At 37.3% G+C, this 24,293-nt stretch overlaps 1 protein-coding gene across 1 annotated transcript in view; it reads left to right on the forward strand.

Moving 5' to 3' along the window:
• Window positions 1-24,293, forward strand: part of ELL2 (elongation factor for RNA polymerase II 2) — a 96,950-nt gene that overhangs the window by 47,598 nt on the left and 25,059 nt on the right. Inside the window, 3 exon segments of the mRNA XM_078153119.1 lie at window positions 10,789-10,910; window positions 15,218-15,381; window positions 22,503-22,762. Of these exon segments, the coding sequence (XP_078009245.1) occupies window positions 10,789-10,910; window positions 15,218-15,381; window positions 22,503-22,762 (546 nt within the window).

A 24,293-nucleotide genomic window follows, 5' to 3' on the forward strand; every position in this document is an offset into this window, starting at 1 on the left:
AAATATATTTCTCTGTTAATGGTAAAGAAAATCAGAGGAGTCTGAAATATGATCTGGAAAGGAATGAAGACTCCTGGCACCCATGCTTGCAGCCTCTCCATTATTCTGGACTCCTCATTCTCCCTCAGTCACATAGCCAATCCATTGTTAGTTCTTGGCTTGTCTACTTCTACAACATCTCTCATGTCTTCCCCTCCTCTCCACACATTTCTGTATTTTAGCCCTTCCACCTCTTGCCTGAACTATTGAAATAGCCTTCACCCAAGTCTGTTCCTTCTTATCCCTCCTTTAAGTATTACAATGCATATTACAATCCTTTTTTTTTAACTGATGAGGTGCATAATTTAAAAAAAAAAAGCTAAAGATCTGGAGGAGTTCTTGGTAGATGGATAGAATAGTTTCCAGATCTCCTTTAATATTCTGATGTGTGTGTATATATATGAAAGGAGGATAGGTATTAGTTAGAGCTAGTACTTACATGTTTGTATCCTGTCCTAGAGTAAAACAAAACTGTTAAAGGGAATATGAATATCTAGAGAAGAGAGAACCCAGTAGGTTCTCTAAGACCCTAGACTCTTAAACTCTAGACTACATATCAAAGCCTGCCAATCCGACCTCATTTTCAATTTTTAGCATTATTGTAGCCCTATTGGTGCTGATTCCTGGGCAACATCCCACAAGCTAGGAGGATATGCTTAATGGCCATATATATGCGCCAGTCTATTTTCCTGATTTTCTGTCCTGCCTGAATAGACTGTCACCAGTTGCCCAATACAAAAAAGGGGGGGGGGGATTACAAAGACCACTTAAAACTGTCGTTATATATCCACTTTATTCTCAGCTCAATATTTGGGTATTTACTGTTTTATGGAAATTAGATATAACAAATGCATATATCCTATAAATGAGGCTTCTGAGGTTTTAATAAAAAATTTGAAGTAGAATTTCCCCCCATGTACTTTGATCTTTTTATAGCGAGAAGTTTCTGGTATAGCAAATAGATGGTGAAATGTAGTCATAGGTGGACCAGCACCATATTTAGCTCAGATCAGAACCATAAATTACCCTGAGCAAGCATGATTTTGTCCCAAGGTGCCAGCATCTAAAGAACTCATATTTCTTCCCCAGAAAGAGTTCTTTCAGTGGCAACATCCTTTTCTGTTCATTGTAGTGTTATTGAATGTTAATGTTCAATATTGTTGAAATTCTAATAAAACATTCTAAGTGACTTATAAGAATGAGAATACTAAGGCAGCATGGTGCCACTCTAATACACCGCATTATATATGTACTATTACTATGTAATAGTAGCAATGATTGGTTGTCCTTCAAGGTTTTCAAATATCTGTACTAGTGCTGATGCCTAAAATACTTGTACAAATCGCAATATTTTAATTTAGGGCAATCAAGTTATGTTCTTGATGTATGTCCTTTTAAAGAACTTTTACTTATTAAAATATTACAGATTCAGATCTTGACTTTTAAGATATATAGAGTAGTTCACAGTTTTAGGGTAAGAAAGAAAAAATTCTCCAGGAAATTCTCAGAGCTTCAATAATCATTTTTAAGTATTTTGTTCAATCTAGCAGTAGATTCAGTGAGAAGATTTGGACTCAAATTCCACCTCTGCTGCTTACTTTCTGTGTGATCTTGGGCAAATTAAATTAGTTCCCCATTTTAAACATTAATTTCCTCTTATGTAAGTTGAAAAGGGTTTAACTAGGTTATCTCTATGGCCCCTTCCAGCTCTAAATTTTGACCCTCTGTTATCCTGTGATTTGGCAATACATAATTTTAGGACCATTGAACCTACTTCATTTCCCAAAAAAACTCATCTTTTACACCAGTATTCTCCTAGTGATGCTATATGATTGCCACATCATAGAATACTGTCATCAATAAGCAAACCTATATTAAGCATTTAGTATATTCCAGGTACTATATATGCTAGGCGCAGGGGAGAGAAAGATCCTGGAGGCAGTAGGGAGCCACTGGAGTTTACTGAGTTGAGGAGATGACATGACAGTGGCTGAATGGATTGTAGTTTTGTTTTATCTAAATTTTGCAACATGTCCATTTATTAATCATGCACTGTCTGCATAGACTGCATTAGGTACTGGCTCACCTCAAAAGTGGAGATACTATACAATTCCTGCCCTCACATTTCTTAGAATCCAGTAAGGGTATAAGGAGAGATAAGGAGAGAGAGCTAGTCTGAGAAGTAGAAAGATGAGTTCAAAATCTACTTAAGACACAAATACTGGCTGTGACCCTGGGCAAAAAACGAACAAACAAAAAAACGTAATTTCTCTGTGCCTCAGGCAACCCTCAAGATTCTTGATGTAAATTAAAACAACTTTCAACCTTAAGTTTACAAAGTTTCAACCTTACAATTCATCATATGAGCAAAGATGACAAAGGGAAAACTGACCATTTTTGGAGGGACTGTGGGAAGGGAGGCATACTAATACATTATTAGTGGAGCTATGAAGACATCCAGCTGTTCTAGAAAGAAATTTGGTACTGTGCATGGCCTTTAACCCAGTGATGCTACTACCAGACATATACCCCAAGGAGATGGAATAAGAAGAGAAAGAATTCCCATGTACAAAAATATTTATAGCTATACTTTTTATTATAGCAAGGAACTGGAAACTAAGGGAGTGTCCATTGATTAGGGAGTGGCTGAACAAATTATGGTATATGGATATATGATGGAGTGTTATTACACAATAATAAATAATGATGGATAGATTCAAAACAGCAACAAACTTCTATGAACTGATGCAGAATGAAAGAACTGAACCAGAAGAATATTGTATATAATCAGTACAACACTGCAAAGAAAAATAGCTGTGAAATATTTAAAAACTATGATCAATGAAATGACCATTTATGAATTCCAGAAGACTCTAGAACAATGAGTTATGCTTCTCATACCTCCTGGCAGAGAGGTAGTCAATTGGAAATGCAGAATGAGCCATATATTTTCAGACACAGCTGATGCTATTTCTTTTTCACATATCGGGTGCTAGGTGGCACAGTGGACAGAGCACCTGATCTGGAGTCAGGAAGACCTGAGTTCAAGTATGGCCTCAGGCACTTACTAGCTATGTGACCCTGGGTGAGTCACTTCACCCTGTTTGTCTTAGTTCCTTATCTGTAAAATGACCTGGAGAAGCAAATGGGAAACCACTCCAGTATCTTTGCCGAGAAAACCCCAAATGGGATCACAGAGTCAGACACAACCAAAAAACCAAGAACAAAAAATGACTGAACAACAAATAATTCACTTGTAATACAGGGAAAGGCTTTTATTGGGGCAGGAGGAGTCAGTTAAGACAAAACAGAGTTCTAGTAGATAGGGACAGTGCTGCTAAAATAAAAGGAAAAAAAGAGCCCGAATGAATCATTAAAAATGAACACTCTCCTTTCTCTCCTGACACTTCTATCACTCTAGTAAAGGCCCTCATCACCTCATGCCTAGATTATTGCAGTAGCCTGCTGGTGGGTCAACCTGCCTTAAGTCTCTCGCCACTTCATTTTCCCTTCAGCTACCAAAGGGATTTTCCTAAAGCACAGGTCCAACCATGTCTCTACCCTACTCAGTAAACTCTAGTGGCTCCCAATCACCTCCAGAATCAAGTACAAGATGCTCTGCTTGATACTCAAAGCCCTTCATAATATAGCCCCTTCCTACCTTTCCAGTCATCTTATGCCTTGCTCTCTGCCATGTGACTCTTCATTTCAGGGACACAGGCCTCCTGGCTTTTCCCACACACAAGACGCTCTCTGCCCCAGGCATTCTCTCTGGCTGTCTCCCGTGTATGGAACGTTCTCCCTCCTCCATTCCAACTACTGACCTCCCTGGCTTCCTTCTAAGTCCCTAATAAAATGCCACTTCCTGTTGGAAGCCTTCCCCAACCATTCTTAATTCCAATGCCTCCCCCCGTTAATTATTTCCTATTTATCCTTCTTATGCCTTGGTTTTTATAGATTTGTTTGCACGTTGTTTCCTTCCTCCAGTAAACTTCTTGAGGGCCTGGACTGTTTTTTTGCCTCTTTTTGTATCCCCCGTGCTCAGCGCAGTAGCAGGCACATAGTAGGTACTTAATAAATGTTTGCTGATTGATTGATTGGATCATAATTAGTAAAAATAGAAGAAAGTTCAGAAGGGAACCCAGTTCTTTATATAAGAGATTGTTTTGAAGAGAGGTCAGAGTAGAAGTTAAAAAAAAAACAGTGCTTAACAGTGTCTGGCACATAGTAGGCACTTAATTAAATGTTTGTTGACTTATATAAAGCATATTGTTATAATCCAGACAGATGGTAACAATGGCTTGTACTTGTGGGAATAGAGATATTTATCTTCACCACAACCTAGAATTTTACAGTTGAGGAAACTGAGGCAGAGAGAGTTTAAATGGTTTGCCAAGTGTGACTTGAATAATAAATGTCTCAAGGCCAGATCTGAACTCAGGTCTTCTTGATTTGGACTCTTAAATCCAGTGTTTTATCTACTATGCCACCTAACTGCCTGATAAACTCCTCGGTTCAGTTGTCTGTCATCATCATCTAAACAATCAGAACCAATCCCTTCCCTAAAGGACTTACGGTTGTTAGGAGAGAATAGATATAACACATAAATGTAGTATAAATTAGTGTATCAAAAGGCAAAGAGTTTTAGTATATTAACATAACGAAAATGTCAGATCACATAAAGAATAAATTCAAGGTGGGAGATATCTAAAGGCTTCATGGAGGAGGTATCCCTTGAGCTAAGTCTTAATAAGTAAAACAGCAATAGGCTGAGGTGGGGAAGCATTATGTGTAAATTGAATAGTGAGAGATGAGGTACAGAGACAGGAAAGCGTGGGATATATCCAGGGAATGTCAAGTAAGCTAGTTTTGCTAGAGGGTAGAGCAGTAATTCTCAAACTTTTTTTTTTTTGCTTACAGCACAGAATCCTTTGTTGTGAGAAATTATAGCACACTGAATGTTTATGTTGGCAACATTACAGGAAAGTCAGGAAACTCAAGCATGCACAGTTTGTCTTCAATAATAGTAGCCATTTTTGTTGAGCTTTTTCCAAGTTGAGATGATTGGGTGTGTGTAATAGGCAAGTCTTGTTTATTTTTCAAATACCATACTTATATTACATTCACTGAAGAAGTAAAAGGTATATTAAACAAAATAATAAATTTTCTCTTTTTTTTGTAATAATGTAAAGATTTCATGGGAAATCACTTTGAGAATAACTGCTGTAGAATCCATGAGAATTGTTAATGTATGGTGAAACTGGAAAGGGTTAATAGGGTTGGGACCAGGTTATGGGCAGCCTTGAAGCCAAGTTAAGGGAGGAGGTGCGTTTTATTCAGTGAGAAGCCATTGAAGGTGTTTTGACATGATCATACCTATGTGTTGAGAGAACCATCCTCCAGACATATGTACTAAGGATGCCTTCTTTAAGTCATAAATTTTCCATTGAAATTATCATCATCATTGTAACCAACTTTTACATAACATTAAATGTGAATTTACACAGTGCTTTACATTCAGTACCTCATTTATGTTTTAAGTAATCCTGATTAAATACATTTGTGTGGCATCATTAATCCAGTTTTTCAGATGAGTAAAGTGAGTCTCATATAGATTAAGTGACTTGCCCAGGGTCATATAATAGTGTCAGAGACAGGATTTAGAGACAGCTGTGTGGTACAGTTGATAGATCACCTATGGGTAGAGTGGAAAGGTGGCACACCTGGAGTCAGGAAGTCTGGAGTTCAAATCCTGCCTCAGACACTTAGTAACTGTGTGACTCTGGGTAAGTGATTTAACCACGTTTGCCACACTTTCTTTATCTGTAAAATGGGGATGATAATAGTACCTGCTTCCCAGGGTCATTAGGATCACATGAGATATGTACAAAGTGTTTTGTAAACCTGAATGCTACCTACTACTACTATTAGTGCTGCTACTACTACCACCACCACAACTACCACTACTACTACTGTTATTACTAACCCCAGATCCAGTCCTCAGTCGTTTAGGCCATGCTACCTTATCCATACTTGGACTTTAGGAATCCTGTGCCACTATCTTGTCCTAACCCTGAGGACTACAGGAATATAAATTTCTGGTGCTGTTTTCAAGGGGAGAGGAGATGGGTGGATAGGCATAGGAAATTTCTCTCCTAGGAGTGAAGGAGACTTAAGGATACTGCTTCCTCTGCCAAACTAATATTGCTCACAGAAAAAGCTAAAGCAAACAAAGAGAAATTATTACACCAGTATACAGGAATAGATTTTTTTTTCCCTTCAGTCTTACTTTGACATTCTCTCTGCCCATTCTCCTTTCTGTGTTTTTATAAAATCATGATAGTATGAAAAGAAGTTGTTCACAAAGTCTCAGAATCCTAGAACTAGGGGACATCTTGAAAACTTGAAAAGAATAAATGTGGAAGAAATGTTTTAAAGTGCTAGTTTATACTGGTAGCAATAGAGAACTTGTTATTCCAAGAGGTAGTACTCACTATGTATATAACTTTGGATGAATCATTTCACCTTTCAAAACCTCAGTTTCCTCATCTGTAAAGGACTAGACTAGACTACCCTGTTATTCTGTTGTTCAAAAATATGGGGTTAAGTTAGTTTAAATAAATTCATCATAGTTGATGGTTTCATATCTAAATCTTAGCAACTCTGGCTAAATTGTGAAGCAGCTATAGATAAAGAATCATTGTCTGAGCTGTTACCTTCATTACAGAATTTAATTCATTTAACACCTATTTTTCCATGTCTCCCTCTTTTATTTTTTTATTTGGCCACATCCATTTTGTTTTCAGTTTGTCTGAAAGAGACTGGAGGTTTTATTGGACTTCAAATTAAATATGAGTCAACAATGTGATGTCGGCCAAAACCACTAATATAAACTTAGACTATATTGAGAAAGGCTTAGTGTACAAGACGAGGGAGGGTGATAATCCCACCATATTGTACTCTAGTCAGACCACAGCTGGGCACTGTATTTTAGGAACAACATTGATATGCAGGAGAGCATCTAACATATGGGAACTAGAATGGGGAAGGGCCTCAAATTAATGACATGAGGATCAGTTGGTGTTGCATCCCTCAGAGAGTCAGTTTCCTTATGTGTAAACTTTACAGAGTTGTTGCAAGGAAAGCATTTTGTATACCTTAAAATATAATACTTATTATTAATAAGTACTATTATTAATAGTAATAAACCTTAGAAAACCCCCTTCCCCAAAAGAAGAGGCTTAGAGGGAATGTGATAGCTATTTGCAAGTATTTGCTGGACTGTCGTATGAAAAAGGGATTTGACTTGTTCTGCTTGGCACCAGAGGTCATGACTGAGAAGAATAAATAGAAATTACAGAGAGGCAAACAGGCTTAACATAAGAAAAAAGTTTCCTAAAATTAAGAACTGTCCAAAAATAAAATGTGTCATCTCAGGGGGTAATGGGTCCCCCTCATCAGAGGTCTTAAACCAAAATTAAATGACCACTCACTGGGTACGGGATGGTTCAGAATAGGTTGGACTCCATGACCCTCGAGGTCCCTTCCAGTGCTGAGATCCTGTAATTCTGTACATGCCTCATACATCCCAAGCATTGTGCTAATAAGCATGAGCTTAGGGTGGAAAGATAACAATCCTCTCAAGGAACTGAGATGCTTCTGGGATATCATAGCATGTGTCAAGAAACAGCTGTGTCCTATCACCAAAAGAATTCTGGATTTAGAGTTAGATCAAGAACATGGGGGGTAGGGGGAGAGGCTGGGCAGCTAGGTGGTACGGTGGTTAGAGTACCAGCCCTGGAGTCAGGAGGACCTGAGTTCAAATCCAGCCTCAGACACATTAACACTTACTAGCGTGTGACTCTGGGCAAGTCACTTAACCCCAATTGCTTCACGCCCCCCCCCCCAAAAAAAGAATATTGGTTCATATCTTAGCTCTGACACTTACTACCTGTGAGACCTTTGGCAAATTGTTTAACCTCCTTGGGCTTCAGTTTCTTCATTTGTAAAATGAGGGGATTGGATAAAATTACCCCTAGGGAACCTTTCACCTCTAAATCTAGGAGCATATAATTCTGTGATCCTGAGTAAATACAAGATAATTTGATGAGTTAGAAAGCACTAGTGTGGGGTGAGGATAGAAATGAATGAGACTTGTCAGCTGACTGGATATGGCATGTAAGGAACATGGAGGAGTCAAGTATGAGTCAAAGGTTGGGATTAGGAAAACCTGGGTAACTGAAAGGATGACCGGGCCCCCAGCAGACACAGGAAAGTCTGGAGGGGGGTGATTTGTCAGGGGGCAGAAGTGGGTAACAGATAACGATTCAGTTTGTGATAACTGAGAGCCATCCAGGTGGAGATATCCAGAAGGCAACTGGTAATGCAGGACAGGATTCAGGAGAGATTAGGGCTGGAAATATAGATACAGGAGCCCTCTGAATAGGGATAATTGAATGGTGACCTGTTACCTCCAAGATTAAATGCAATCTTTTCTCTTTGGCATTTAAAACCTTGTCCAGAATGGCTCCAACTTGCCTTTCTTGGCTTATTAAATCCTACTTTCCACAGTCTGTGATCCAGACTGGCCTACTCTTTCTTGTACATGGCATCCCATCTCCCACCTCCAGGTGGTGATTGCACTGGCTGTTCCCTGTGCCTGGAATGCATTCCCCTGTCTCTTGGAATTCCTGCTTACCTCAAATTTCAGCTCAGGTCTCACCGCCATGAAACCTTTCCTGACCTTCTTTCCCCTCCCCCCCACCAGCCACTAATGGCTCCCTACAAATTCTTTTATATTTACTTTGTTTTTTGTTTTGCATGAACTTATATATGTATATATTGTGTTCCCCCAATGGAATGTAAGGTCCTAGAGGTCAGGAACTATTTGACATTTGTTTTTTTATCCCCATTGTCCAGCATAATACCTGGCTGATGTAAGGGTTTAATAAATGCTTCCTGATTCACTGCTTGAATAAGAATTAAATTGCTTAGAAATTAAAATCGTTCAGTCTTGGCTCCAAGACACCGACACCGACACCGACACTGTCCGACACCGTCCCCTACCTCTTTGTAGAAGAGGGGGATCATGGATGGATGTTGATGACCTCTTCTCAGGGTTGTTATGAGTATTGAACTGAGATCATTTATATGTGTAAAGTGCTTTACAAACATTATAGCTATATAAATGCTAGCTGCTGTTGTTATTATGACATCAGAATTTTTTTCTTTATTATAAGATTACTGTTTGAGAGGAGAGAGAGCATATGGGGCAAATGGAGGGAACAAAAAGATATCCTTAAAAATGTATTTTTAAAAAATTAACATGGCTTCATTGGGAGGCAGTCATGCCAGATTAATTTGATTTCCTTTTTTAAATAAGTGTGCAATAAGCATTAAGCCCGTATTATAAACTAGACGCCAAGAATACAAGACAAAAATGAAACAGCCTGTACCTTCAAAAGAGCTTAGAGTTTACTAGGGTGGGGGGGGTGGAAAGGAAGCCACAGGTACACAGCTGAGGAATTACAAAATACATACAAAGTGATTTGGTAGAGGCAGCATTGTCTTCTGGAAGAGTTGGCACTTGAGCTGAGCTTTGTATGAAGTTTAGCATTCTCAGAGGCAGAGTTGTGAAATGTCGGTATGGAAAGCCAGTTTTGCTGGAACCTAGGACATTTGAAGAGAAGTCGTGTGAAATGAAGTCTGGAAAAATAAGTTTGGAGTAATTTAAAATTAGATTGTGAAGGGTTTTAAATACCAAAGGAGTGTTTGTGTTTGATCCTGGAGGCTATAGGGAATCAATGAGGCTTCTCAAGCAGGGGAGTGACATGATCTGACTTGTACTTCACGAGTGTCACCTTGATAGCCATGTGGAGGATGATTTTAGGAAAGGGGAAAGATTGGAAATAGGATAGGTCTGAGTGAGAGGTGGTGAAGACCCCAAACTAGAGTGGTAGTTCTGTGAGTGGAAGGAACGAGTTCAGGTAAAAGGTTTTATGGAGGTTGAATTCCAAAAAATTTGCAAACTGATTGGATATGGGTTGTGAAAGGGACTAAAGGGATGTGAGGTTGATTTGAAAGCTACAAACCTGGGTGACACTAAGGATGATAGCACCCTTACCAGACATAGGAAAGCCACGATGGGGAGCAGATTTGAGGGGAAAGATGAGTTCTGTGGATTTTGAGATGCCTGCAGGACGTCCAGCAAAACTTGATAAAATGGGGTTGGTATTTAGGAAGGCATATTGGATATATAGATCTGAAAGTCATCTGCATAAGAATTGATGAGTTCACTAAGAAAGAGAATTGTGTATAGAAAGAGAAGAAAGGAGGTCAGGAGGTTCCTGAAATGTGCTATGGGCTTAATAAATGTTTATTGATTTCTTGATTGGAACCTATGGTTGGTGTGTGGTTGATAATCCAGCAAACGAGACTGAGGAGCAGCAGACAAACCAGAGAGAATTTTTAAGATAGTTACTATACTATTTATTTCTTCCTTTTTGGCTAACACACACTTGATTTACCAAACCTTGTGAAAATAATCATACCTACAGAAAAGAGTACAAGTAAAATCTTTGGAGAATACCAAAGGACTTATTTTCAAATGACAAATGCCTTGAACTTATTAATTTTATGATTTGAACATAGCTCTCAGGAGGGCTTCAACTTAGTATGTTACTTTAGCAAATTTTGTTATGAAGTCCTATGCCGAATTTACAATTTGAGCCATTTCTCTCCCTCTTTTAGCTTGTCAAAATTCCCAAAAATGATCCTCCAAATGAAGCGCATAACTTTAACTTCTACTTGTCAAACGTTGGCAAAGATAACCCTCAGGGAAGCTTTGACTGCATCCAGCAAACTGTCTCAAGGTAAGTACATTTTAAGTTATGATAAGAGAAAAATATTTGTATTTATGTCTGAGACTTTGATTAAACTGTAGAATGGTGGTTATGGTACTTTAATGCTAAGTCAGACTTTTAAAAATTAGCATTTTATAGATATGTATGTGTATGTATACATATAGTTAATATATAAGTATACACGTGAGTGGAATATATCTTCTTTCAAAGCAAACAAATTGGCTGCTTATTTAATATTTCTTAACATTTGTCAATAAATGTTTTCCTTATCAATAAAATAGCTTTAGTGCTTCCTAAAGCTAGATTGGCTCAGCCACTCCTCAGTACATAGCCTCTGGCATTTACCCAACTGTCCAGTCCCAGCCCTGATACTCAGGGTATTTAGTAAACATTCTGAATGTTTTACTTTTTGTGGGGAGAAAAACAGCATTAGGGATTGAAGGTTGATGTAAAGAAATAATACATATAATTGAAATTTTGCTTTAAACCGTGAGAAGGAAGAAAGGTAAAAAGCAGGCATTTATTAAGGCCTTATACGTGCTAAGCTCTAGGGATACAGATACAAGCCAAAAAGAAAGATGACACCTACATCCATAGAACTCACGTTCTTATGGAGGAAGATAACACACAAAAGGGAGGTGGAAAAGGGCAGAGGGGAGGGAATGGTGGAAATAAAGGGACCCAGAACGGGGACATAGTTGTGAAGACCAGAGGAAGTCAAGAACAGGGCCAGGAGCAGAATGAAGCCTGGCCCTTCCACAAAATGGAGGTTCCAAAAGGACCTCACCAATGGGAGAAGGCAGGGACAGGCCTTCTGAGTGGCATTCCCTGATTACCAGGTATTCAGAACCAAAGGTACTTTTTAATAATAATCCAGAACAATATCCTCATTTTTTTTTCAGATGAGGAAACTGAAACCTATACACTTGGATTGACTTGTTCAAGGTCACACAGTTAATTAGCAGAAAATATCAGTGATCCAGAATCCACATTTCCTGGTTCCCAGTCCAAAAACCCATACTCCTACATTCTGTCAGATAATTTAACTGATTTTTTTTAGAAAATTGTTTTTGTTTTTGTTTCATTAAAGGGCTCAATACCATCTTATAAGTAAGTGATATTATACAATTAATTGCCCTATCAGTTTCCACTTTCGAAACCTTGGAGGGCTATCTAACAGTGTTAGCTATATCATTACTGTCATCAGTGTTTTTACTCTTAGCGTTCCTCACTGTAGTTAGAGCATATATTCATGCTTAGTAAGATCATTAATGTGAAATTAACAGAAATTATGTCTCTGTCTTTCATCAGACCTCTATAATTTGGCCCGTCTTACCTAATCAACCTAAACGTCTAACGTATCCATCAGTGGAAACTCTGTAACATTTATCAGCACATTATCTGTTCTGTGATTTACATATGATGATGTACTAGGATTTTTGTGATGATTTCTGATCTTTTTGTTTCTATAAAACTTATCTCATGAACAAGATTGTAAACTTGAAGGAGAGAGACTGTGCCTTATATTTATTCTGCCTCTCATAACCTGGCCTCAGTATATACCAGTTGACTGGATTCCTTTATTAACTTCTCTGACTGCCTCTTCTTTCTTTTCAAGTTCCCCTTTGTAGGGTGGTCATTCCATGGCCTTGAACCAAAAGAAGCTATTTGGAGTTTTTTTTGTGTGTTTAAAGAAACCACAAAGAAATATGCCATTCTGGATCGTAATTAATGTACTTTGAAATACCTAGAGTGATATTACTGGGAAGGCATTAGGGAAGTCTGTCTCTAAGCAATTGATGATTAAGAAAAATGTTTTGTTTTGTTTTTAAGAGCAATGATTGTTTGTCATTTATTCATTGTGGTCTTTCACTAATGCTAAATCTGGCTCTTATCTGTCATCTACATATGCTACCTTAACTTTCTAGTTGACATTTTTTCCCTTTGGAGCTGATGTTTTATTATGTAAGTATGTGACATTATTAGGCTAATCATTAATAGAAATTAGCCAATAGGTATACTTTGGCCATTTCCTATAACAAATTAGTACTGGGAAAGGAACCTCAAGACCCTATTTCTTCTATTTAAAAGTGTTTTACCTTTCTTTAACCGATCACTGAAATGTGTTAGAATAGCTATAGCTATCCTAGTGTTCTCTATTAAGCTCTAATGTTCTTACTTACCATTGATCCCAATAATTATGAACTTTTGGCCTTTGGCTTAATATATCAATAACTAAATTAAGTAAGAGAAGACTAGTCACATTTTTTTACCAGAAATCGCAACGGACTAGCTAAAGTTTTTTGTATTAAATTTTGCTTGAAATAACTAGTCTATCCCCTGAGATTTGGAAGTGTTATTTGTTTTTTATATGGGGATTTTTTGTTTCCCTTATTATCCCATGCCTGGAATGTTGTTCCTCCTCACTTCAGCCTCTAGGTTTCTCTGGCTTTTTTTCTAGACTCAGCTCAAATCCTACCTTCTATAGTCTGACTTTCTCCTTCCCCTAGCTGCTAGTGCCTTCACTCTGAGATTACCTTCCATTTACAACATATTTGTCTTGTGGGAGATTTCTTTATCTCCTGCATTAGAATGTGAACTCCTTGAGAGGGAGTGTTTTTGCATTTTTTTTTTTGTATCCCCAGCACTTGGCTTACCGCCTGGCTTGCAGTAAATACTTAATAAATACTTGTTGATTGGCTGAGACTGTTAATGATCAATATTGTATAATAATAATAATAGCAAACATTTATGTAGTTTGTGCTATCAGGCACTATGATAAATGCTTTATAAATATTATCTCATTTGATCCTCACCAGAACCGTGGGAGATAGGTGCTTTTATTATCCCCCTAAACTGAGGCAAAAAGAAGTTCAGTGACTTACCACAAAATATCAACACCTTATATCCTTTTTAAAATACTATTTTATTTTTCCCCAATTCGTATAAAAACAACTTTAAACATTCTTTTTTTTAAGTCTTGAGTTCCAAATTCTTATCCCTCCCTTCCTTCCTGAGACAGTAAGCAATCTGATGTGGGTTATACATGTGCATTCGTGTAAAACATATTTCCATATTAGTCATTTTGTGGAAGAAAACTTGAACCAAAAAAAGAAAGTGAAAAATAGTTTACTTTGGTCTGTATTCAGTACTTTCTCTGGAGGCCGATAATATTTTTCATCATGAATCCTTTGGGATTGTTTTGGATCATTGTATTGTTTAGAATAGCCAAATCATTCGCAGTTCTTCATTGTACAATATTGCTGTTACTGAGCTCCATATATTCTTTAAAATCCTCTACCCCTTATTCTTACTAGAACTGCCAAAGGTCACATAGCTAGTTAACGTCTAAGGACATATTTGAACCTCAAGACTTGGTGACTCCAAGCCCATCATCTATCCATTACACCACCAAACTGTGAAATAAAATCTGACCCATAGAAATACTGCTTTAGAGAAAAATGTTCACCTGAAATACCTCTCTCCAATTGTTACTCCGTCTTATGTTAGAGTTGAACACAAATTGAACTAATGAAAAACATAAATCTCACTTGCCTCATTTCTAGCCCTGTATATCACCTAATAAATGATACTAACACATTTGAGAAGTACAAATTTTAGCACTTGTGAGGCAGTTCTTAAAACAACTTCAGAAGTCAAATTTTAAACCTATAAAACTGATTTTTTTAAAAAATCAACCCATAGTTATATTTTCCCTTGAATTTAATAAGAAGGTTGTGTCTGATGACAACAAAAGTTGCTTAAAGAAAGTTAAAGAAGCTGAAGCTAAGTTTAAATTTTTTGGAATTAAGTTGCTTTTTCCAAAAAAAAATGTTAAATTGCTGCCACTTATTCATCCCCTACAAGTGAGTTTTAAATGGAAAGGCAAATGTAAATTCTAAGGTGCTTGAGGATCCTAAGGTAATAAAGCAGGCTTTGGTGCTTGCTGGAATTTTGCCACCAACTAGAACACTATTTGCAAATTAAAATTTAAGATACATCTCACTACTCAACTCAGTGCTAAAGATTTGTCCTGTAAAGAGAAAGTTTATTAAAAGTCACTTTTAAACACAAACTGCGTTTCAAGTCTAGTAAGAAACAAGTGCCAAGAACATGTGGCACTCATATGTTGCCATAGACCTAGGGTAAAACCTATATGGCTCTACCCATTCTATTACAGGTACAAAAGAAGAAAATGTTGGAAATTAGAGGAAGATACAAGAATAGAATAATCTTTAAAATCTAGCTTGCCTCTACTGACCAAAACATGAGTTTAAAATGGTCATCTCTTACAAAGCTACTTTGTTATTCTGCAGTTCTGGTGCCTCACAGCTCAATTGCCTGGGATTTATACAAGATAAAATTACAGTATGTGCAACAAATGACTCCTATCAAATGACGAGAGAACGAATGACCCAGGCAGAAGAAGAATCCCGTAACCGAAGTACAAAGGTTATAAAACCTGGTGGACCATTTGTAGGTGTGTATGTGTTTCCTTTTTTTTTTTTTTACCTTTCTCATAAAGAGCAATTGAAGTACCTTAGGTTGCCATCTATAAATTCCACTTCCATTATTAACTTATTAAATCAAAGAAGTTGGTTGTCAGGGAAAATGGGTGTGCAAATATAAAATAGTTTTATCTTATCTTGTGAAAATTACCATAAGAATACCATATTGTTTAAAAAAATTTTTTAACTTAATTGTTAAAAGTGATTTTTTTCCTTCAATTCACTTCCCAAACTATTCCTAATGTAGCTGGTCTGTATTGCTTTGAAAAATGTCTCCTGAGATCTGAGAAAGTGACATAGGAGGTTGTAATTGTTGTGCTCTTCCTTGCCACAAGAAAATAGAGCTTGTGTGTGTGTTTTTAATTTATTTATTTTTAGTTTTCAACATTCACTTCCATAAGGTTTTGAGTTTTAAATTTTCTTCCCTCCTCTCTCCTCCTCCCTCCCTAAGACGGTATGCAATCTGATATAGGCTCTACATGTACATTCCTATTAAGCATATTTTCACATTAGTCATGTTCTAAAGAAGAATTAGAACCAATAGGAAGAACCACAAGAAAGAAGAAACAAAACAAAGCAGAAGGAAAAAAAGAGCAAATAGTATACTTTAATCTGCATTCAGACTCTATAGTTCTTTCTCTGGATGTGGATAGTACAGACAATATAATTTTGATAATGAAAAAATGTTGGATGGTTCATGTTTTACAGTTTGATAATTATTTTTAAAATAAAAAATTCTCGATTAGCAGATCTTTTTCTTTTTTTGGCTTAGTGATCTACCATTGCAGGCTTTTCCTTGCATTTTCAGTGGATACTCAGAAAGGAATTTTTATCTCTAAGAGGTACCCGTTACAAAGCCTCAGGGTGCCAGCACTAAAGGAATGAAATCTAATTACTCTTTGATACTTTAGGCTGTCATCTAGTATTCTGGTGCTTTGTCCGTCTGTCCAGCAAGAGAATGGCTAAAAATTCAGGCTTTACCAATTCCACTCAACATAACCACCAAAACAAGGGACCGACCATAAGAGTGGCAAAAAGGTGATTGTTGGCCATGTCTCTTATTTTGTGTTGATATGGAGAAAGGAGTAGGTGTTTATCAGACCTAATTTGGTATATTAATTTTTATGTCTGTTAGTACTATCAGGAATTGGATGAACCCTTTGTCAGTTTTAAACAGCATAAGCATGCTTTTTTTAAAGTGAAGTATTATTAATTTCAAAACTTCAATTCTAGCAGTGACAGCCTCTCTAAGGACCAAGCCCCTTAATCTTTATCTTTCTATGGCTGAGTATAATTCTGCTTCTGTGTTTTTTCCTTCTATGTGTGAGCCAGCTACAATGCAATCAGTGTTTAGAAACTACACTTCTGTCATTAATAGGCACTTTTTTGGAACATGGCCAATGCTCCTGGGAGCTAGTGCTTAGCTTAGATACACTTAGTTTGGTTTAACAACAATTCATAACTTCCCCAGGTGTCTGTACACACAGGACCAAGTTCTCTCTTCAGTAGGCAGCCACCAAAGAGCATTTTTTTCCTATTCTAATGAGTGAAATAACAATTTTTTATCACCTTTCTTACTCCTTTAACCTCAAAATTGACTTAATTAAATTTATGTACCAATTGTCTAATCTTGCTGTATTATTTTTAAGATTCACAGTATAGTGTTTATTTCATTTTAAGTTATCCTCCATACCCTTTTAACTTGATGGAGAAAGAATGTCTAAAAGTACTGGACATTGTAGATCACTTCTTTATTCAGCATATCCTAAAAATTTTGTCATTCAAGTGAAATATATTTGAATTTTGTAAGGAAATGAAGAGGTGTTGGGTCTCTGGGACAGGAAAGGGGGCAGGGAGGGGGGACAGGGAAGGTAGAAGTAGAATAGAAATAAAGTTGAGAATTTCTGCCTCTGGCAGAGCCAGTTAAAAATGCTTGAAAAATGTTTTGATTTATTATAAAACAGAGAAATCAATTGGAGCTGGAGGGGGGAGGGAAGGGTGCGTAGAGAAAGATTGAAGGAATATCACTGCTCCTCAAAGATGGTTTTCTGATTAAACCCTTTGACTTCACATCAGAATGGTTTGGAGGTTATAAATAGATTTCAGCTGCTGAAGACTTTATTTGTCTAACAATGCCTTGTTTTTAGCATGCACAGGGTTCGAAACACGTAGGTTCCTACAAACCACACAGTGTATGTTCAATACTGTGTAATGGTACTAAAAAGTAACCAAGTTATGTCAGCCTTTAAGGGGAAAAAAAAGGACATCGTAGCTTGGCGTCACTGGTGGCTGAGTGTCATCCTTCCAAGAGATAACTTAAGAACTCAAGAGACTAAAGGTTATTCAGTCTCCCTGTTTCAGGGAAGATCGGTGAGCAGTGTGTCTGCCATGTACAATGTACTGTTTTTAGTTAGGACTGCAGCCAACCATTCCAGATACAGAGTTGTTGTCTACCTGGCTATTAACAATTTCCCTTGGTAACATTTCCTAGGACCTCAGTTTAGATCATTCTTCTATTAGCACTAGGAATTTGTGACATCTTCATGACATCTCTCAGATAAGCCCCCCTCTCTCCTCTGACCTTATCACCATTTCACACCAGACTTGTGAGAGCCTGCTTGTTAGTCTCCCTGCCCTAAACCTCTCCCCACTTCAGGCCATCCTCCACCCAGCTGTCATGTGGATCTGACCACATCACCACCCTGTTCAGTAAACTCCGGTAGCTCCCTATCACTGCTAGCATCAAATAGAAAAGGCCCTGTTTGGCATTCAAAGCAGACTGCCTCTTAGCTGTCCAGTTTTCTTACACTTTTTCTCCTCCCCTGACCTCCACACTGTGCAGTCAAATACACTGGCGTCCTTGCTGTTCCTCAAACAAGACAATCCATCTCCGGGCTTTTTTTATGGGCTATCCCCCATGCATAAAATATTCTTCCCTCTTCAAGTCCCAGCTAAAATATCACCTTCTTCAAGAAGTCTTCCCTGATGCCCTTCAATGCTCGTACCTTTCCTGTCTTGATAATCTTCAGTTGATCCTGTATATATCTTGTTTATTCTTCATTGTTTTCCTATTGTTTTCCCCATTAGACTATGAGCTTCCTGAGAGCCCATTGTCTGGCTTTTGTCTTTCTTTGTGTCCTCAGTGTTTAGCACAGTGCCTGGAGCATAAGAGGTGCTTAATAAATGCTTATAGACTGATTAACTTCTCAAGCTTTTCCCTCATCCTCATTGAACCAGCTACTTACAATCACCCATACAATATTCTTTCATGTTCTTAAATACTGTTGTTACAGCTTTCCTCGGCTTCTCTCCAGGTTAAATGACCCCAAGTCCTTTTAACCTTTCTTTGTATGGCTTGTATGCCAGCCCTCTAATCATTTTCATTGCTCTCTTCTGAATCCTCCAATTCTTCTCATCTCTGAGTTCGAAACTGGACAGACTGCTTTAGTAAAGGTCTGATCTTTATTATAATGCTTTTTTAAGAGGTCCGTGTTGCTATCTCATTTATATTCAATCCTTATGGTATTGCATCTCTTTCAGTCATTTTCTCTCTAATTATCTGTTCACAACTTCCCATTTTCAACCAATTTGTCAAAGTTACTTCAGATTCTTTTCTCTTCTTAAATGCTAGCTAACCATCCAGATTTTGTCTTTAACAAATAGTCCTTGAAACAGTTGTGCAGTCTTCATAAAACAGAATGCCCCTTAACTGTTTGTTATGCCATGGAAAACCAAGCTCAAAGTTGATACAATGATGCCTCAAAAACCAAGGATTATTTTTCACAGAAAGTCCCTCAGGAAATGAATTAGAGAAAGTTCTGATCTCAGGTGAAAGCAACCTAGGAGTTCAGTCTCCAGCAGAGGACTCTAAAAAGTGCACCAAGGCTTCTAGGACAGTGGCATGTGGGAGCAGGGGAAACACCTGTGCATTGAGGTCTTCTGTACTGTACTGCCATATCACCAAATAGAGGCTCATCCCCCAGAGCCAAGAGTGATCTATCTAGATTGAGAGGCCTAGGAATTCACAGCTCAAATGGGAGAAAAAGATAGATATTAGAAAGGAATCTATATTCTTATTCCTTCTATAATATTTCTACTTTTAGTAACAAAGTTTCCTACAACAAGTGCATCTTTGTTATATTCTTTGTTAAGAGAACATTGGTCATAGCTCCTTTCAAATTTCTTTTTCCTTTAAAAGGAAACTAAACTGTTTGATTATTTTACCCTATCCATGTGATCCGATTTAATGTTTATAAGCATATTTTTATATATAGTCATGTTTTCTAAGTTTGCATGTTACTGGCTTTTAATTTTTCTAGATAAGTAAATATGACCAATGTAATTTCCGAGACTATACCTTCCCATTTTCCCTCTTTTAAAAAAAAATCAGTGGTATTTGTTTATATACTTGCATGTATTTCTGTTTGTTTATATGTTTTGTTGCCTTTCAAAAAATTAATGTCATATTTAGTTGTACTGAATAACCTAAGTGCTTATATGCTCATTGAGCTGTATAAAGTCCAGCATTGGTTCTGCATTGCCAAAGCCACTGTCTTTTATTCCCCCCTTTCTCTCCCAGGCCAGAAAAACAATTTCAAAAAGCCAGTTTGCAATATCTACTCTCTTTCTAGGATGTGGTATTTTGTCTCTGTTTCAGCTTGTTTATTTGATAGTTGTTAGACATGGGGAATGAATCTCTTACTTTCCATCTCATATTGAGTGGAAGACCGGTAAGTTCTTGGATACATAGTATTAGTTGTCTGTCTTAATATAGTGAAATATAGATTCAGATGAGCAGTCCCCAGGTCACACAACACAGATCCACTGCCACCAGTTATATAAAGAGCTCTAGGGATTGATTAGAAGTTGAATCTGGAAAGAGAATTAGGTTCTCCCACAGGTTTCATTAAAGGGACTTTTCTGAGGTTTAAAAAAAAAAGTTGTTTTCCCCACCCCACCTCTTACCCCTTAATATTTCCTGCTTTATTTTTTGGCCTGTTATGTAAATTACAATGTTTTCTTTCTTTCACATTGTTTTTCCTGAATTGAATAGGAACCTGAGTGGGCAAAAGGATGTACAGTTCCTTGAATATAACTCACTGGCTCCACACGATAGGTTGTCATGTCAGATTAGGCAGCTAGCTGGTTGTAACACCAAGATAAAGAGAAGTGTAAAATAATAAAATAAGAGGAAGTGTCCAGGTTACCTGGCTGGCAATAGGCCCTTGCTGAGACCTTTCTACTATGTCACTACCCTGACAGTCACTCCTGTACCCTCCTAACCAAACCCCACTGCCTATCCTCAGTGAAGATAGTGCCATGAGGAAAAGTGAAGCTAAACCAGGACCCTGGCCTCCATGCCACCCTGAGGAAAAATAAGCATGTGTTAGGAGGGGATGAAGCTGACTGCCATTCAGTGAAAAAAGTATTGGTACTTTCTGTGCTTGTTAACATTTATCTTCCTCTTGACCATGAAGCTGTACCTGTTTACTTTGATAGGATGTGCTTAGCTAAGATTAAAGGTAGAAAGATTTGCTTGTCATTGTTAGAAATTTATTGTGTATTTCCAAACACTCCAATGATCTCTAAAATTAGGTGGGAAAATAAAAAAGATTTTTTAAAACTGTAATTCTTCCCCATGTCATACTTTTAGTCCACCCTCTACATTTTTTGCATACTGTCCGAAATCCTTTGGTGGGCTGCAGGTTGCACAGTCTTTAGACCTTACCACTTTTCTGTTGAGGATTTTTGTTTTGTACTTTGAGGAATGGTTGTTGCCATTAACCATGTCCAGATGCTAAAATGAAAAGTAATTATGGTAGAAAGAGATTCCTTCTGATCATATAATTTTGGTCACGATAATAAAAAATAGGCCATCTTTCCATGCCACCTCTCCCTTCTCCTTACCCTTCATGCTCTAACCTCGGTGATAAAGAAGCTGCTGACAAGATCATTTAGAGCTTTCATTGAAGATTCTAGCATTTACTTTTCCTTCTGAAATATTTGAAGCCAATTAGTCTTATTTGTAACTCAGTGGTCCAGTATGTTGGGCTGTCATTTTAATAATCTGAACAGCTAGTTAACTAAGGAGCCTGAATAGGCATGGCTACTCTCCAGGTGACACTTGGCAAGGTTTGAGGGAGGGGAATCAAAACTGAATGAGCCCCAGATACACAAAATCACAGAGGCTTTTTCCCCAAAAAAATTTTTGCTCGATAAATTGTATACTTAGTACACAATGCCCATTTCAACCAAGCTGTCTCTATTTGGAAGAGATACTTGTTGAATAATCATAAATAAAGAAGAGTTTAGTGAGATTTAGGTTCTTATATGGATGTGGTCTGCATATAGTAGGAAAGGCCTTCTTTTTCTCTCTGCAGAGGCCTCAACTATTTACCATCCTTCCACTGCTGAGGGATAGAGATCTTCTTATTTGACCATTTCTGAAATTTTTGTTAGGGCTTCCAAAATTTTTAGCTCTACCATTGATAAGAACAGATGATTAATAGGTACTAGCCCTACAGTTTGTGCCTTCACTGAAAAGGTAATTTAACATATATGTAGCTGTCATTTAGCTAGCCCATTCTCAGTATAGGCTAGAACAATTTTTAGTAATCTTACTGTGTGATTTTTCTAGACTTCTATACAGCACAGAGAAAAACAAACTGAACATTACAAAAGATGATATTTTCATATGCAGTCCTATTTTTGTTCTGTGTAGGCATATTCATCTTTGATGATAATTGTTAAGTTCATTTTTAAAAAAAGAAAGATTATTGAACTGGGAGTAAGGAGTTTTGGTTGTAACCCTGGCTCTAGTCCCTTTGTGACTTTGGGCAAATCACTTTAATTCTCTGGACCCCAGGAATTGGACTAATTGTATCTCATTAGAGTTAATCCAATGAATGAGTGTAGTTGAACCTGACTGACAGAAATTCTTGAAACTTACTTTGAATTATTGTTTACCTACGTAACATGTGTGTCATCCTCAAAACTCAAAAATAAACAAATAATATGATAGCTACCTCAGAATACTGACAGATGCTTGTCATAGCCTGTAGACACTGACTATTGTCTTTTCTACTGGACCTAGGCAAAAGAGTGCAAATTCGGAAAGCACCTCAAGTTGTTCCGGATGCAGTGCCCGAAAGGAAAAGGTCAACTCCTATTAACCCTGCAAATACAATACGGAAGATCCATTTGAACAACAATGTTTCTCAGCGGCCCTATAGAGACAGGGTGATTCACCTCCTGGCACTGAAGACATACAAGAAACCAGAGCTACTTGCTCGATTACAGAAAGATGGCGTTAATCAAAAGGACAAGAACTCCCTTGGAGCCATCCTTCAACAGGTGAGACCAGTTTAATTGGTGGGCATTCCTTCATCTCCTAGAGAAAGGTCTGTCACCTTCAATTAAGGTGGCTTGTTCCTCTTTAAAATAGAGAACTGTCAGACTCAGTTTAATAAAGGGGCAGTTTAGAGAATTTAACTCGTGCAAATTTGAATTACCTCAGGGTAGCCATTTAATTCATAAATGAAATAGAAAACTAGGAGTTAGTATCTGGACAGTCTAGACCAAAAGAATATGCAGGCCTCACATTTCAGTGACTACTTGAAAGGCATACTTCTTGAACGGGAGTCAGGATATTTGTACTCTTAATTCAAAGTTGCAAGGCCTTAAGCAATTCATTTAACCTGTGACCTCTATCTATCCCACTGATTACTGAATGCTGAAAGATCTAAATTTGAATCCCAGCCCTGCCATTTACTATCAAAGTAATCTAGGGCAGGTCACTTACTCTCATTGGGCTATAGTTTCCTTATCTGTAAAATGGGAGTGGTAAACCTAAATGGCCTCTAAAACCCCTTCTATCTCTAAATTGTGATCTAGAAAATGTAAGCTAGAAAGAATATTTTGTGCTTTTTAATCAAGTTACTTGAATATTGTCCCAGTTTCAATTGAGTAGACACTAAATAGGGTTTGACAATTGTCTTCTTATCTCATTTGTTGTGTATAATTTTGGCTAAAATTTATTTTTAAAAATACAAATCAATTTAGAATATGGGTTATGCTGATGATTCTTTATTGCTTTTCTTATTCCCCTTTTTATTAAATATATGTGCTAGGCTTCATTTTTCTGCAACCAAAACATATATTTATTTAGGTTATAAATTTGAGGGGAACTTGAAGTGACCATTAGTGGTTCTTATAACATCATAATCATAGGTTTGAGTCTAGTATTAGAATGTTAATTCTTAAGTAGACAGTATTAGCCTCTTAATTTATGAAGCTATTCAAGTTTGAATAACATTCAGACCTTTGATTATGGTTATGGGTGTGGGACTTGCTATCCTTTGTTTTTTCTAAAAACAATTTCACTTTAGTAGTAGCTATTAAGTTTCATTAAAAACTTTAACAGGTTTCAATCTATTACTCTGAAGACTAAAAGCTTTTCATTGCCTCTTTGAATGTCTAGTATGTTCATGGCATTATCTACTAAATGATATGCAGAATTAGAGGAGAGATATTAAACCCTCAATTTGTCCCATCTTAGCATGTATTATAATCATATCTTGAGTTATTAGATGATTTGAGTATTTTTGAAAACAATCCAAGAAACAAAATCAGTTTAAGTTCATATGACAGAGAGCTCTTTGGGGGAAAGGTGTGTACTACAGGGAGGTTACAAATCAAACAAACAAAATTATTGCCTTGGAGTACAGAGGTGACACTAATAGGAGTGACAAAATGGATAAGGATGGTGTTTTTTAGCCTCAAGTGCACATTTCTATACAAAGATGTCTTAAAACCATGGGCATGCAGTGGTGAATGGAGCATTTGAGGGAGTTATTTGAGGATTCCTAATATACAGGGACCCTAT

Source organism: Phascolarctos cinereus, unplaced genomic scaffold (assembly GCF_003287225.1).
Source record: "Phascolarctos cinereus isolate Bilbo 61053 unplaced genomic scaffold, phaCin_HiC Scaffold_4;HRSCAF=312, whole genome shotgun sequence".
Taxonomy (NCBI): Eukaryota; Metazoa; Chordata; class Mammalia; order Diprotodontia; family Phascolarctidae; genus Phascolarctos; species Phascolarctos cinereus.